General features: G+C 39.9%; 1 protein-coding gene across 2 annotated transcripts in view; it reads left to right on the forward strand.

Annotated features, from left to right (window-relative positions):
- The first annotated feature begins 2,314 nt into the window (after positions 1-2,314).
- Positions 2,315-14,879, forward strand: part of LOC136867499 (FACT complex subunit Ssrp1) — a 214,415-nt gene continuing 201,850 nt past the window's right edge. The window contains exon 1 of one of the 2 annotated variants that reach the window (XM_067144709.2): positions 2,315-2,453. In XM_067144709.2, coding sequence (XP_067000810.1) covers positions 2,403-2,453 — 51 coding nt within the window. In that variant the 5' untranslated portion in view covers positions 2,315-2,402. Of the gene's footprint in view, positions 2,454-2,789; positions 2,837-14,879 lie in introns of those variants that run through there. The other variant, XM_067144710.2, reaches the window with a different exon arrangement.

The following is a 14,879-nucleotide window of genomic DNA, read 5'->3' on the forward strand; positions in this document are numbered from 1 at the left end:
CAAATTAAAAGAAAACCAACAAATCTCACTTTACGAGGATGACATAGAAAACTCCGGAGGGTTTGGGAGCACAAAGCTCCTATTTAGCTATACTATCCGTAATCCATGCCGCTGCCCCAGTCCCTGGCTCGACGATAATCACTCGAGCGTCTGCTCTCCATCGTGGAACACAAGCGAGTACACCACTTCGCTTCTCTTTCCCCCCGCCGTCTCAGGCGTTGATTGGCCAGAGTAAGAAGAAGGGGGAGCCGTTGATAGTTAGACCGACTGCCGCAGGGTGGCAGCACCAACAGAAGGTTACATAAGATTGAAGAATAAAACATAACTTGGCGAAGCGGTCACTGAAGGTATCAAATAAAGACGATGTCTCCCAAATCACAAGAGATTATAGGGAGAATACAGTAGAGAAGTAGTATTAGTGATACAAATTTCTATGGCGTAACAGCCCATACGAAAACATAGATGGAGAAGAGACCAATACGAAACCACGGTTTCAGACCGACTAGCAAAATCTTGGATTACTGGTGGTATGAACCAAGATTTTAAAGGGTAGACGGAGTCTCCAAGCAGAACTGCACCAGGGAAAGGACTCCAGCCATTACCCATCCTAATGCTCAAGCCACTTAATCTTAAAACCCTTGCATCGCTGACACTGCCAGGCCAATTTGCATATACATAGTAGAATTCTAAACCTGGCCCACATGCTAGCATAACATTCAAGGTATGTTTCCCATGTCGATCAACAAATGCCGGTTCATATGCACTTGGTACATCAATTTTGATCAGTGTTCCATCAAGTACTCCACAAACTAAAGGAATACCAGCAAGTTCAGTGAATCTGGCAACTACTTCACCACAGTCAGCTGGCCATCGTACAACATCCTGAAGAAGAGTGTCTGTCACAATTCTGCAGCCTGTTGCTTTTGAAACACCATGCATATAAGATATACAATGATACTAATTGTACGTAAATATTCCTCAAAGCATCACTATTGACAACATTTTCATACTTTCTTTCTTTATCCCTCTTCTCAGATTAAAGCCGGGATTTTATAGATTTTCTTTCTGTTAGTAGGCTTCATGTTAAGAGGAAAATTGTCCAGCTATTAAATGTTGATTCATTGCATCATATGTGTAAGGAATCTGCCGATATTTTTCTTGACAAGTGTCTTAATGTGATGATACAACGTTTTTAAATGAGAAAAAAGACAAATCCAACAGTAAGAGTTCAGGCAGGAATGCTAAAGCTAAAAAAGTAATGCATAAATGAAAGATCAAGCCATTTCACATCAGTCCATTTCACACCTTGTTTATATGTCCAATTTCAGTCTTTGAATAATAACCTTTTAAATAATTCTTCATTCATTTATCCAGAATTGGTTTAGGAACTTCGAAGTTAATATCTCAATAACACTTTCTTTCTAGACGTAATTTATTTACCTATTTCCGTACGTACATTTCCATTGATATTTGAATTTAGCGCGATTTTTTCAGGTCAAGTCAGTAGGAGCGCCACCGTGGAATTCTCTCCCATTTTAGCAAGGCTAAATCCGTAAGTGTCGCTTATTGTCTCTACTGTATTTGCTCACACTTCTCAAATGGGGGAAAAGGAGTTTTACAAAATTAGAAATCTTATATATCTCTCCGTCTCTTAGATATCATTTCTTTACTTAGGCAGGCGGGCGGAAGCATTGTGTAGCTGTTTTTTGTTCGTGCTCATAATAAATTAACTAGTTCATTCAAGGGCGCCCATACCCGGGGGCAGGGTGGGGCCGCGCCCCCCTTCTACCTCTCAGGGAAAGCCAAAAATCTAGTGTAGTCACGTGCTTTCCTTGCAAGAAACTGATTTAAAAGTTAGTATTACGTAAAAGCGGTAGTACCGTCCACTACTAGCAGGCAGCGGATACCGTGGGTTATTCTACCGCAGAATACAAATCGCCATTTATCTTCCAAAATATTAAAATTACTACGTACCCTCAGGTCTGGGCCCCCCTCTAGAAACTGTCATATGGGCGCCCATGAGTTCATTTGAACGAAGTGCCGCGAGGGCTGTTTCTATGCCTCTATCACGCTGTGAACTACCTCGTTCATTTGAACGACTCAAGGCTATGAACGGTATCTAATGAACTAGTTCGAGCAAATGAACTAACTGGACCCATCCCTAACTGGGATTGGTTGAAATGAAATCGATAGACTTAATACATCTATCCAATCAAATTCTTCCATACACAATCGTGTTACGTTATTTATCGAGAAATCGATTCTACGGTACTCTAGTGTTTTATTCCGGTTCCTTTAAAGCCATTTAATTTATGATCGCGGGGCGGTCTTGTTCCCTGCAAGTCTGTTGAATACAAAGGAATAAAGTGATTTCATTCGTATTGTTGTAGAGTGCCTGTACGATGGATTTTCTGGAGTTTTCAGAGATATCGGCAGAGATTAAAGGGTCCATGGTAAGATATATTTGCTAATATGAAGTCGTTAGCTAACCTCTTTGTTTCGGCGTTTCATTTCTGTTTGATGTAGAACATTGTAGAACAATCTCTGCGTTTCAGGTCGAGCTTAAACGGTTTTTTTTTTAAATACGAATTTTTCTCCGTAGTTCCATAATTGCTACTGCTGTGTGAAATAAATAAACCACTTCTGGTAAAATGTTCATAATTTTCTTTTGTTCGTGGCATTGTTTTTTTGTAAATTTATTTTATTTCTCATTCTGGACTCTTAACGAGTAAAAAGTTACTCTAATGCGCAATACAGTACATTATTGCACAACTTGCCAGAACCTTGTGACATGCGTGCGTCTGAGACTATCTTTATCATTTATTCAGCATTTCCGGTAACGTATGTCTTCACTAACTTTCCTCTGAGTTCTGTAAGCCTATTTCAAGGAAATTATGCCTATTCTTTATTTTTTATGTTCTGTAAGTTCTCATCTTGAAATTGAGATCTGTGCTTAGGTACAGTTGAATAGAGCAGTAGGAATTTCGAAATTCCTGAAATAGTAGGCCTGCCATATCTAATTGAGGGTAGATGTGTTTTAGAATATAATTTTGGAGTCATCAATCACAATCACTACTGATCTGCATTTCGGGCAGGTGGCATATTCCCTATCTGTTGTTCTCCTATAATTTTCTTGAATTATTTCAAAGAAATTGGAAATTTATTGAACATCTCCCTTGGTAAGTTATTCCAATTCCTAACTCCCCTTCCCATAAACAAATATTTGCCCCAATTTGTCCTCTTGAATTCCAACTATATCTTAATATTGTGATATTTCCTCATTTTAAAGACACCACTCAAACTTATTTGTCTACTGATGTCATTCTACACCATCTCTCTACTGACAGCTCGAAACATACCACTTATGATACAGATGTTGATTTGGCAAAAATTCAGAACAACTTACATTTTTCAGCGCATGCATCTAGGCGTAATAGGACTGTCATTTGTTCTTACTTCCAACAGCCATTTCTACCTCTATTTCTTTCCAATCTGAACCTCCTTCTTAGTCTCTTTATTTCTCTGTTATAATAAAGGCCGGGTTGAGTGGCTCATACGGTTGAGGCGCTGGCTTTCTGACCCCAACGTGGCAGGTTTGATCCTGGCTCAGTCTGGTGGTATTGGAAGGTGCTCAAATACGTCAGCCTCGTGTCTGTAGATTTACTGGCATGTAAAAGAACTCCTGCGTGAGTAAATTCCAGCACCTCTGCGTCTCCAAAAACCGTAGAAGTAGTTAGTGGGATGTAAAGCAAATAGCATTAAAAGATTAAAGTTATAATAAAGTGGGTCTTTACCATTCCACACCACCTTTAAAGGTACAAACCTGTTTTCATATTCCTCAACAATTGCTTTAAACCCATCCCAGAGTCTTTTTACATTTTTATTTATCATTTTCCACCGATTATAGTTACTTTTTAAAAACTCCTTCATGCCTGCTTTATCAGCCATATGGTACTGCCTAATAGTTATACTTTTAAGACCTTCCTTTCTATCATATTTACTTTTAACTACGACAAAAATAGTTTCACCGGGCGAGTTACCCGTGAGGTTAGGGGCACGCGGCTCTGAGCTTGAATCCGGGAGATAGTCGGTTTAAATCCCATTGTCAGCAGCCCTGAAGATGGTTTTACGTGGTTTCCCATTTTCACATCAAGCAAATGCTGGGGCTGTACCTTAAGGCCACGGCTGCTTCCTTCCAACTCCTAGGCCTTTCCTATCCCATCGTCTCCATAAGACCTATGGTGTCGGGGCGATGTAAAGCCACTAGCAAAAAGAAAAAGAAACAGCTTCGTGATCACTAATACCTTCTATTATTCTTCTGTTTAGTTGGTTCCATCACTTTCTGAATCAGCAGTCCTTCCCATATTAACTTATTTGCCATTTGTTGGTCATGCTTCCTGTCGTTCGCATTACCTTCCCAATTGACATTTGGTAAATTGAGATCTGCTACAATCACATTTCTTTCCATATCATTTCTCACATAGCTGAGTACCTTATCAAGTAATTCTGAATCAGCGTCAGCACTACCCTTTTCCGGCCTGTACACTCCAAAGACATTATCTTTAGAAATGAGCCTTACACCTAGAATTTCATATTTGTCATCTATAAATTTTTTGTAGCTTACATATTCTTCTTTCACCAGAATGAATACTCTCCCTCCTACTATACCTATCCTATCTCTAATATACACACTCCAGTTCCGTGATCAAATTTCTGTATCCTTTATATCATTTCTCAGCCATGATTCAACACCTATTACAATATCTGGTAAGTATGTACCTATTAAAGTACTTAATTCTATTCCTTTCTTTACTCCTTAATGCCTGGCCACACCCACAGTTCCTACAATTGCACTCCTTAGTCATTCTTTATGGAAAAATGGAAAGAAAAGGAAAAATAAATAACTTATGTGCAAACAAAATGAAAGGAAAGAAATGGTGAATGTTAATATGGTAATTTATATACTACTACAATACTACTTAGTCATACTATATTTTTATCCTGCAACACCCTAGCAGGATAAAAACTGCCGTTAAATTACTGAATAACGAAAGGAATACACAAGAGTTACACAATTCTAAACTGCAGTTTAACCTGCCCTAATTACAACGGAATTCTAGTAAGAGTTTCTACAGATACTTCTACCAGTGGCCTACTACACAAATATTTTACAAAAATAGAATAAGCATGTTAATTTCTAATAAGATACTTCAGTCCACTGCAGTAATTTTAAACTATGTTCAGATGTATCCTAATTACAAGATGTTACTACTAAGTACAAACAGAAATGAAAATTGAAAGTATGTAATTTGCAAGAACTACTCAAAGATTACCATCATAGCTAAATGTGTAGACAGATTATTATTATTAGAATAGATTATTATTAGTACTGTTTTATCCAACTATGCTCTAATAGGTACACAAAGATACACACGAATATAGCAGGCAAGATACTATCTAAATATACTGTATTTGCACTATAATTCTCAACTGAAATGTGATTACTGAATTGTCTTACTGAATTGCTGTCGAAAGAGATGTTCTTTCAAATGAAACCAATAAAGAAAGGAAAAACCCTCTGAACTTTACTTTTGACCTTATAGTACCTCCAAAAATTATGTCAAGCAAGTTGTGTGAACAAGTTGTCACTGACTCAGCTGCAGTCAATTCATTGTCAAAGTTATAAAATTCTCCCTCAGTTAAGATTGGTAGAGTGCTCTGTGCATGACTATGTTCTCTTCTTGGTCACGTTCCTTATTACTATGTACCAAGCTCGATAGCTGCAGTTGCTTAAGTGCAGCCAGTATCCAGTATTCGGGAGATAGTGGATTCGAACCCCACTGTCGGCAGTCCTGAAGATGGTTTTCCGTGGCTTCCCATTTTCACACCAGGCAAATGCAGGGGCTGTACCTTAATTAAGGCCTCCGCCGCTTCCTTCCCACTCCTAGCCCCTTCCTGTCCCATGTCGCCATAAGACCTGTCTGTGTCGGTGCGATGTAAAGCAACTTAAAAAGAAAACCACCTCATTTACAAACTGTTGACTGAACAATTATTAATTAATTATTGGTCTGTGCACATCCCGGATAGTGACAAAACCTGTTGGGTGTGTAGCGTAGAGCCTCGAAGGGAGTGCCGCCCCCGCACTGTTTTGTGTCAGACAGTTGGCATACTGCAAAAGAGATTTTATTGTTCACTAGTTGGTAATGTTATATACATATCTCTGTTGAATTCTTGGAAAGACTTGCTTTCTTCTGCACATTGCGGTTATTTCTGTGTTCACTTGATTTTGGCTTGGGGTTTAAATCCGGATGATCTGCCTGACGCCACATGAATTTTGAGATGAAAATCTCGACCCAGGATCGACTAAAAAATGCAGAAACATTGAAAATTTGGAAGAGAAACATGATTCCTTCAATATGCACAAATTATAAAAGTAACTGGAGCTTTCAGAAAAAAGGTGCCTCTTGTTCTAGAAGATAATTCAAAGGAACCTATTATAAATCGTCTTGACAAAATCAAGATATTCTATGATAATCGACCGACATTAAATGAAAATCGTGGATGCTCAAATGGATCGAGTATTTTGAAATCTGAAGTAATTCATGCGATAAGCCAATTAAAAGATAGGAAAGCTTTAGGCCCAGATGAAATTCCAGCTGAAGTTATGAACTTATCAATGAAGAACAAATTATTAGGATAGTGGACCTTTTTAATAACATCTATAACTGTGGAAAATTACCTCAAGATTGGCTAACCTCTTCTTTCATTCCCCTTCCAAAGAAAACAACCTCAAAAAAATGTGGTGAATGTAGTCTCATTAGCCTAATGAGCCATGTGTTAAAATCTTTCTTAAAAGTTATCCATGCTCGAATAAGAACAAAATGTGAGGAAAACCTGGATGATACCCAGTTTGGATTTCGGAATGGATATGGAACTCGTGAGGCTATTTTCAGTTTAACGACTCTTCTCCAAGAATGTTGCGATCAACAAAAGGATGTCTGCCTGTTTCATAGATTATGAAAAGGCTTTTGATAGAGTAAAACATACTGAACTCATCAGACTACTGCAGCAAACTGGAATTGATGATAAAGATATAAGAATTATTGAAAACCTGTATTGGCATCAGAAGGCTGTGGTGAAGGTTGATGGTGATACAACGGACTACATAGAAATCTGACGAGGAGTTCATCAAGGCTGTGTTTTGTCTCAGTTATTGTTTAACATCTATTCAGATGCTATATTTAAGGCAGCATCAAGCAATTTGGGAGTGGGAATTAAAGTAAATGGAGAACTAATAAGTAATTTGCGATATGCAGATGACACAGTAATTCTTGCCAATAGTGTTGAAAGTTTGCAACTATTCCTGGACAAAATGAATATAGTTGGGGAAGAGATGGGTCTAAACATCAACATCAAAAAAACAAAACTAATGGTTTTCAGCAGAGGAAGAAATAATGCTGCTCTGAAACTTAAAGACCAACATATTCAACAAGTAAATAAACTTAAATATCTTGGTTGTTAGAATAACGGATGATTTGAATCCAGACCTAGAAATTAAGAGCCGAATAGAAATTGCAAGATCAACATTCAGGAAGATGAAAACATTGTTGTGTGTTGATGCATTAAATTGAATTCGGCAGCGTATGGTGAAATGTTATATTTGGTCTACTCTCCTTTATGGCGTTGAAGCTTGTACGTTAAGAGGCCATCATCAAAAGACTGGAAGCCTTAGAACTTCGGCTTCATAGAAGAATGCTTAGTCTCGTGGACTGACCATGCCACCAATGAACAAGTACTACAGAGAGCAAAATGCAAAAAAGAACTGGTAACCACCATCAAATGCAGAAAAATTGCATACCTAGGGCATGTTTAGCATGGTGAAAAATACGTAGTTTTACATCTAATTTTGAATGGCAAAATTGAAGGCCGCCGAGCAGTAGGCAGAAGGAGAACAACATGCCTTAAGAATATTAAAGACTGGACAGGCATAAAAAGTACTGAAGAACTGTACCGTGTCCTGAAGACAGAAATGCGCTCTCCACATTGATTGCCAACATCCGGGAGACTGGGTAGGGCACATGGAAGAAGAAAAAGATGTTCAGAACATAGCAATGAACACAACTAGCTCTCTCTCATACGAGGAAAGATTTCTAAGGTTCACATTCAAATTATTTATGTATATATAGGGTCTCTCATATAAATAGACCAAACTTACAGTGTTTGTCCTCTGCATACTGAAGATCGTTTTCTGTGGTTTCCCATTTTCACACCAGCAAATGCTGGGGCCACGACCGCTTCCTTCCAACTCCTAGGCCTTTCCTATCCCATCATCACCATAAGACCTATCTATATCGGTGCGACGCAAAGCCACTAGCAAAAATGTACTCTGTACTACGGCAGCTGCCTCAGCCAAACTTATCGCGTGCAGCCATCCTGCCTTAAGCATGTATACAATCATATATGAAATCTTAAGTTCTAAAAGATGCTGGAAGTGTCAACCTTTCTGGGTTATACAGGCATTGCATTTGGTAACCATATTCTGACTGATGCGAGTGAGTTTGCCACTGTAATGTTTCTGATTTTATTCATAATGTTTTCAGTTCCTCCAATGTGTGCGGATATGTTTGATACACTTCTTCTTTCAGTATACCTACAAGTAAAAACCACACTGTTAGATCTGGAGAATGAAGGGGAAATAGACCAGCACCGATCACTCTGTCTTGAAACACCTCTGAGATTGTAAGAAGGGAGTCTTCTGCTGTATGAGCAGGGGCTGAATCTTGTTGAAACCACTGTTGCGATGTTCCTTCTTCAGTTAACTGATGGAAAAATGGCTTCAATATGTCATCTTGGTACCTGTGTACATTTACTATCGTCTTGAAAAAAATAGACCCAGTTGTTCTTCTTGCACTAACAGCACACCTAACACCAATCCTCCTATCATAATGAGGGACTTCATAAACATCATTAGGATTTTCTGTACACCAATAGCGAGAGTTATGACTGTTCACATGACCATTAAGATGAAACCAGAACTTTAACATACGAAAATACGGTGTTGCATAACTCGCACCGTGTTAACAGCTGAGATTTAGACTGGCGACTGATGCTCAGTCGAATACGTGCAGGCTGCTTGCGTGCCTCCCATACTGCAGCTGCCTTAGTTCAGAGTACAAACACTGCGTTCAGTCTGGGTTTTATACAAGAGATCCTGTAGAGAGAGGGACAATAAAAGAACACACAATAGGACAAGAGGGGGAAGATCAGAAAAAGGACAAGGGTAATTTCCACATGTTTACAAACTGCCATCTTCAAATGGGTAGGCTCTTCCCTCATCAATCCCAGTTCGTGTACATCTGTCTCTTCTCGGCTCCCAGCAAGTTCGTTTCTGCTTCCCAGCTTCATCAGGAAGGTGGGTATCAACACTCATTGAGGGCTATCTTGACGCTAGAAATGTAGGATAAGAAGAAAGCTGGATAGATATGGGAAAAGAGAAGCAACATAAAATGAAGATAAGACAGGTCTTTGACATAATTTCACATTGTAAGCGAGTGTCACCTATGGGCTTATCCAGGTACATTGGAATACTTCCTATCACAAACAGTGGAACCACTATACAGTGAATTCAAAAGTTGGACATTTAGAAATAGCCTAACACATAACACTAATGCCTGAAGTGAATCAATGTTTTTTGCTGTATGTTCCTCCTTGCCATGCGCTAATACAAAGGGTACTAGGAAAGTTCTGCAATGTGAGTGAATGCTTCAGACTTTTTCAAAATAATTTCCACCACACTCAATACACTTCTCCATATGTTGAAACCATTCACTGAACCAACTCTGCCACTTTTCTTCGGTTACATTTTCACACTCTTGATCCCAAGCTGCCAGAAGCTCCTCGTCGGATGCAATACCCCGCCCTTTCAGCTTCATCTTCACTTCTGGGAAGAGTGCGAAGTCACATGGGGCAAGATCAGGACTGTATGGAGGGTGATCAAGGACAGTTAACCCTGATCTGGCAAGAAAATCCATTGTTACATTAGCACGATGAGCTGGAGGATTGTCGTGATGCAAGAGCCAAGTGTTGAGCCGTGACCTTGGACGGAGCTGCTTGAGACCCTGGGTGACCTGAGGCAGACAAGTCTCACTGTACCACTTCACAGTAACTGTCCTTTGTGTTTCTAGCACACCCCGAGTCAGGATGCCCCGTTTAGTGAAGAATAATGCAATCATCCTTTTTTTCGCTGACCTTGACTTTTGCACAGTCACAGGAGTACCCTCATCTTCAAACAGCCACACCTTGTTCTGGGATTTTGTTGGGACATCGTAATAATAAAGCCAAGTTTCGTCACCTGTAACAATGCTATTTACCTTACATGAAGTCTCCATTTTCAAATTGATTCAGCATTTTTCGGCACCATTTCACTCGATGGGCCCTTTATTCCTCTGAAAGTGAATGGGGCACTCAAAGGGAACAAACCTTTCTAACATTGAGATGGTCGTGTAGAATTGAATGAATAGCTGGTGCAGGGATGTGGAGGGTCTCTTCTATGTGCTGGTATGTCAACCGCCTCTCCTGCTGCAACATTTTCCTCACATGTTCAACGTTTTCCTCAGTCACTGATTCAGACCGTCGCCCAGAATGAGGATTGTCTTCAACCCCAAAATTTCCCCTCTGGAACTCTTTGTACCAGCGGAAAATTGTTGCCCGATGTGGACAGTCTTTCCCCAGCACAGGAGTCATTTCCTGCAGGCACTGGTCAGCAGTTAATCCACAAGCAAAATTGTAGCGATATTCACCTTTAGACTACAGACATCTTAACTTGCTTTCAATCCCACTGCTTGGTAACAACTGGTGTGAAGGTCATGCCTTGCTGTCTTTTAGACTGGTTTGCATCTCTCTTTTCATCCCCAACCATAACAGGGGTGTCCAGCCAACCGTTTTTGCGTATTGCAAAAGTTTCGTAGTGTCCTTTTTAATAATACAGAAGGTAGTTCGGGATTTCTGGTGACTAGTTTGAAGGCTGCTGGCAGTGCTGTTAGCAACTTCAGCACGTCGAAACGGGGAGTGATGAATCATGCCAGTACTGTGAACATGTGCGTAGAGTTTCGTGACATTACCTGCAGTAGTGCCGAAGCACATTGACTCTGACTGGAAGGGCTACATAACAGCCCTTACCGATGCTAAATATAGCTAGTCGAATAAATGTGCAAGAAGTGTGATTTTGTTATATCAAAGAACGGGATCAGTGCTGTATTGAATAAAAAAGGCAAAGCAAATCCTTGACAAGTCACCAGCCGTACACCAGAAAGGGTGAGGAAAGTGAGGGCCCTTGTCTCGTGTGGTTACCCTGCCCCCAAAAGGACTATTGCATGTAAGTTAGGGATGTCTGTTTTAACAGTTAACACAATAATCAACAAGGACCTGCAACTAGAAAAGCAGTGAAAGCGCCAAGTTCGCAAGCTGTTGCCTTGTCACATTTCGGAATATCACACTAACTCAAGAAAGCTGTATGGGGGCTATATGGCAGGGGCAGATGGGAAAATGCAGTGACATTAGACGAAGTGTATGTATACTTTAGTGATTGTAACAAACCCCACTCGATTTACTGCTGTCCAAGGGACAAAAAAATAAATATCAAACATTATATAAAGAATGCCAGGAAAGTTTTCTATTGCCGGATACTGCTACAATGGCAAGTTAACCATTTACCGTGTCGCTAATAATGTGAAGGGGAATTCTAGATACTATCAGCAAGACGTTTCAACATCCTTTTACAACAGATATCCCAGCACTGTATGGGGGAGTCAAGTATGGGTACATCAACATAAAGAATCCTGCCACACCTCACGCTCAACTATTCTGTTCTTAGAGAGAATGGAGATGGAAACTGGAATCCATGCAGTTCCTTTTACCGATATTCGGGTGAAGGCACCCGATGTGTCACCCATGGACTTCTCTGAATTTGGACTCCTGAAAAGGGCCTTAGGAAATAACGTCCACGCAGTGTCATTGGCCTTTGGAAAGTCTGTTAGGTGGAGTGGGATAAGATAGACATGCGAAAAAGTCTGCTGCAATGAAAATTACATTGTCGGGCTGTAGCTAGAAATGCTGGCTTTCCAATTGAGCATGATCGTTGATGGTTACATGGCTTTCCGTAAGCTAATTACCCTTCAAACATCGTCCTCAGAGATCCTGAAAGACCTTCTGTACAGGCGGTAAAAGATTAGGAACACAGGACAAAGACACAAGGAGAAAAGGTTCCGATAATATTGATATTTGAAAGGAACAATTTTCCCTCTTCATTAAGCTGGGAAGCAGAAATTAACTTGTCGGGGGCTAAGAAGAAATGGATGTGGAAGAACTAGGATTGATGTGGAGATAGTGTTTTTGTCTCTTTTTGAGCTCCTGTTTCCCACACTGTGTGTTTGTTGCATTGTTTGTTCCTTTTATTGTTCCACACTCTACATATGACTTGATTTGACACTTGTTTGTTCCAATACTAGGATTAACATTCCTAAAACCCCCTGTGGGTGGGGTACGCAGACGAAGAATGCACCCATGGTTTCCTCTGCCTGTTGTAAGACGCGACTAAAGCGGGAGACCGAGGGATGATTGAATTAGAACCATGAAACTGCTTGTGATTAGTACCATCACGCGGAGAAAGCCATGGGTCACCTTTACTTCAGAGTAGTACCACTACACTAGGTACACAATAGATTTGTAATTAATAGCAGCAGAGAGTGATTCACTGTGGGTTTCCAGTACCGGTGATTAGTACCTCTATATGCGGAACATCATGGGCTTGTGTTGCCTGTTATTTGGACCATTAAGTGAGAAACACCATAGGTCTGGGCGTTCTGTGATTAGTACCACTATATCAGCGACACTGTTGGTCTGCGTTGCCTGTGATTTGTACCTACTATGTAAGGAACACCATGGGATAGTACGAGTTCCTGTGATTAGTAAACCTATGTGAGGTGCACCATGGGTTTGCTTTGCCTACGAGTGGCACCATTATGTGAGAAGCGCCATAAGTCTGCATTACCTGTAGGACGTACAATACTTGTGAGTAGTACCATAATGCTTGGAACACCGTGAGTTTACGCTACCTTTGATTAGTACCGCAACTTGAAAAATACCATGGTTCTACTTTACTAGTGATAAGTTCCATTATGAGGGACCATTGACCTGGATATTGAACCCCTTTACACAACAAGCATCATAGATTCAGAATTGTGCTTTGGAAGCAGTCCCTTGGTCAGTCATACAGTTTCTGGGAAGGTGAGGCATTGCGGGTCAGATCCACTGATTGTTTTAAAATCATATTCATCCATTCATTCTTAATCATCACTTTTTTTTGAATTCTGGTCAGTGGATGAATTTTGTACTTTTAAATTGTCTTTGTATTTAATCTCATTTCATACCATTAGGGGCTGATAACCTAGATGTTAGGCCCCTTTAAACAAGCATCATCAACATTACAAAACTGTGTCCTTCATACCAAGTGGAAATTATATACCTGTACCTGAAGCTAAATTGAGAGAAGATCAGTTTGGCTTCAGAAGGAATGTAGGAACACATGAAGCAATCCTGGCGTTATGTCTGATCTTAGACGATCGAATTAAGGACAAGCCCATGTACAGGGCATTTGTAGATCTAAAAAAGGTATTCATTAATGTTGATTGGTCCAAGCTATTTAAGATTCTGAAGGTGATTGGGATCAGATACCGAGAACGAAGAATTATCTACAATCTGTATAAAAATCAGTCTGCAGTGATAAGAATCCAGGGCTTTGAAAAAGAAGCAGCAATCCAGAAAGGAGTAAGACAAGGCTGCAGTTTGTCCCCACCCCTCCTTTTCAGTCTTTACATAGAACTGGCAGTAAAGGAAATCAAAGAGGAATTTGGAAAGGGAATCACAATCCAAGGAGAAGAAATCAAAACCTTGAGATTTTCCGATGATATTGTTATTATATCTGAGACTGCAGAAGATCTCAAAGGTGCTGAATGGTATGGACGAAGTCTTGGGTAAGGAGTACAAGATGAAAATAAATAACAAAGGCAGGTGATGCAGGAAATATTAGATTAAGAAAGGAAGTAGATGAATATTGTTACTTGGGTAGTAAAAATAACTGACGATGGCAGAAGTAAGGAGGACATAAAATGCAGACTAGCACAAGCAAGGAAGAGCTTTCTTAAGAAAATAAATTTGCTTACTTCGAACATTGATATAGGAATTAGAAAGATGTTTTTAAAGACTTTAGTGTGGAGCGTGGCATTATATGGAAGTGAAACATGGACGATAACTAGCTCAGAAAGAAAGAGAATAGAAGCTTTTGAAATATGGTGTTACAGAAGAATGCTGAAGGTGAGATGGGTAGATCGAATCACGAATGAAGAGTTACTGAATCGAATTGGTGAGAGGAGATCAATTTTGCTAAATTTGACGAGAAGAAGAGATAGAATGATAGGACACATCTTAAGACACCCAGGACTTGTTCAGTTGGTTTTTGAAGGAAGTGTAGGTGGTCGGAACGGTAGGGGTAGACCAAGGTATGAATGTGACAAGCAGATTGTTCCAGTCCTCGGCTTTCCTTCTCCAGCATTTAACTCCCATCTTTCTAAGGTTGTCCTCAATATCATAAATCCATGTCTTCCTGGGCCTTCCTCTCCTTCTTCATGCCAGTTTTCCTATTCACTCCATACTTATCCAGTTCATTCCTTAATTCCTTCAACTTGCCAGGTCTAATGTCCTTATAATTCACGTTGCTACTATGATATAATTTTTAGTTCTGTTAAGCCGTTTTTCTCACCGGGATGTCACAAAGTTATCCGCTTTTCCTGTAGTATGTCTTAAGGTATCCGTAACATTTGTCT

Source organism: Anabrus simplex, chromosome 3 (genome assembly GCF_040414725.1).
Source record: "Anabrus simplex isolate iqAnaSimp1 chromosome 3, ASM4041472v1, whole genome shotgun sequence".
NCBI classification, from domain to species: domain Eukaryota; kingdom Metazoa; phylum Arthropoda; class Insecta; order Orthoptera; family Tettigoniidae; genus Anabrus; species Anabrus simplex.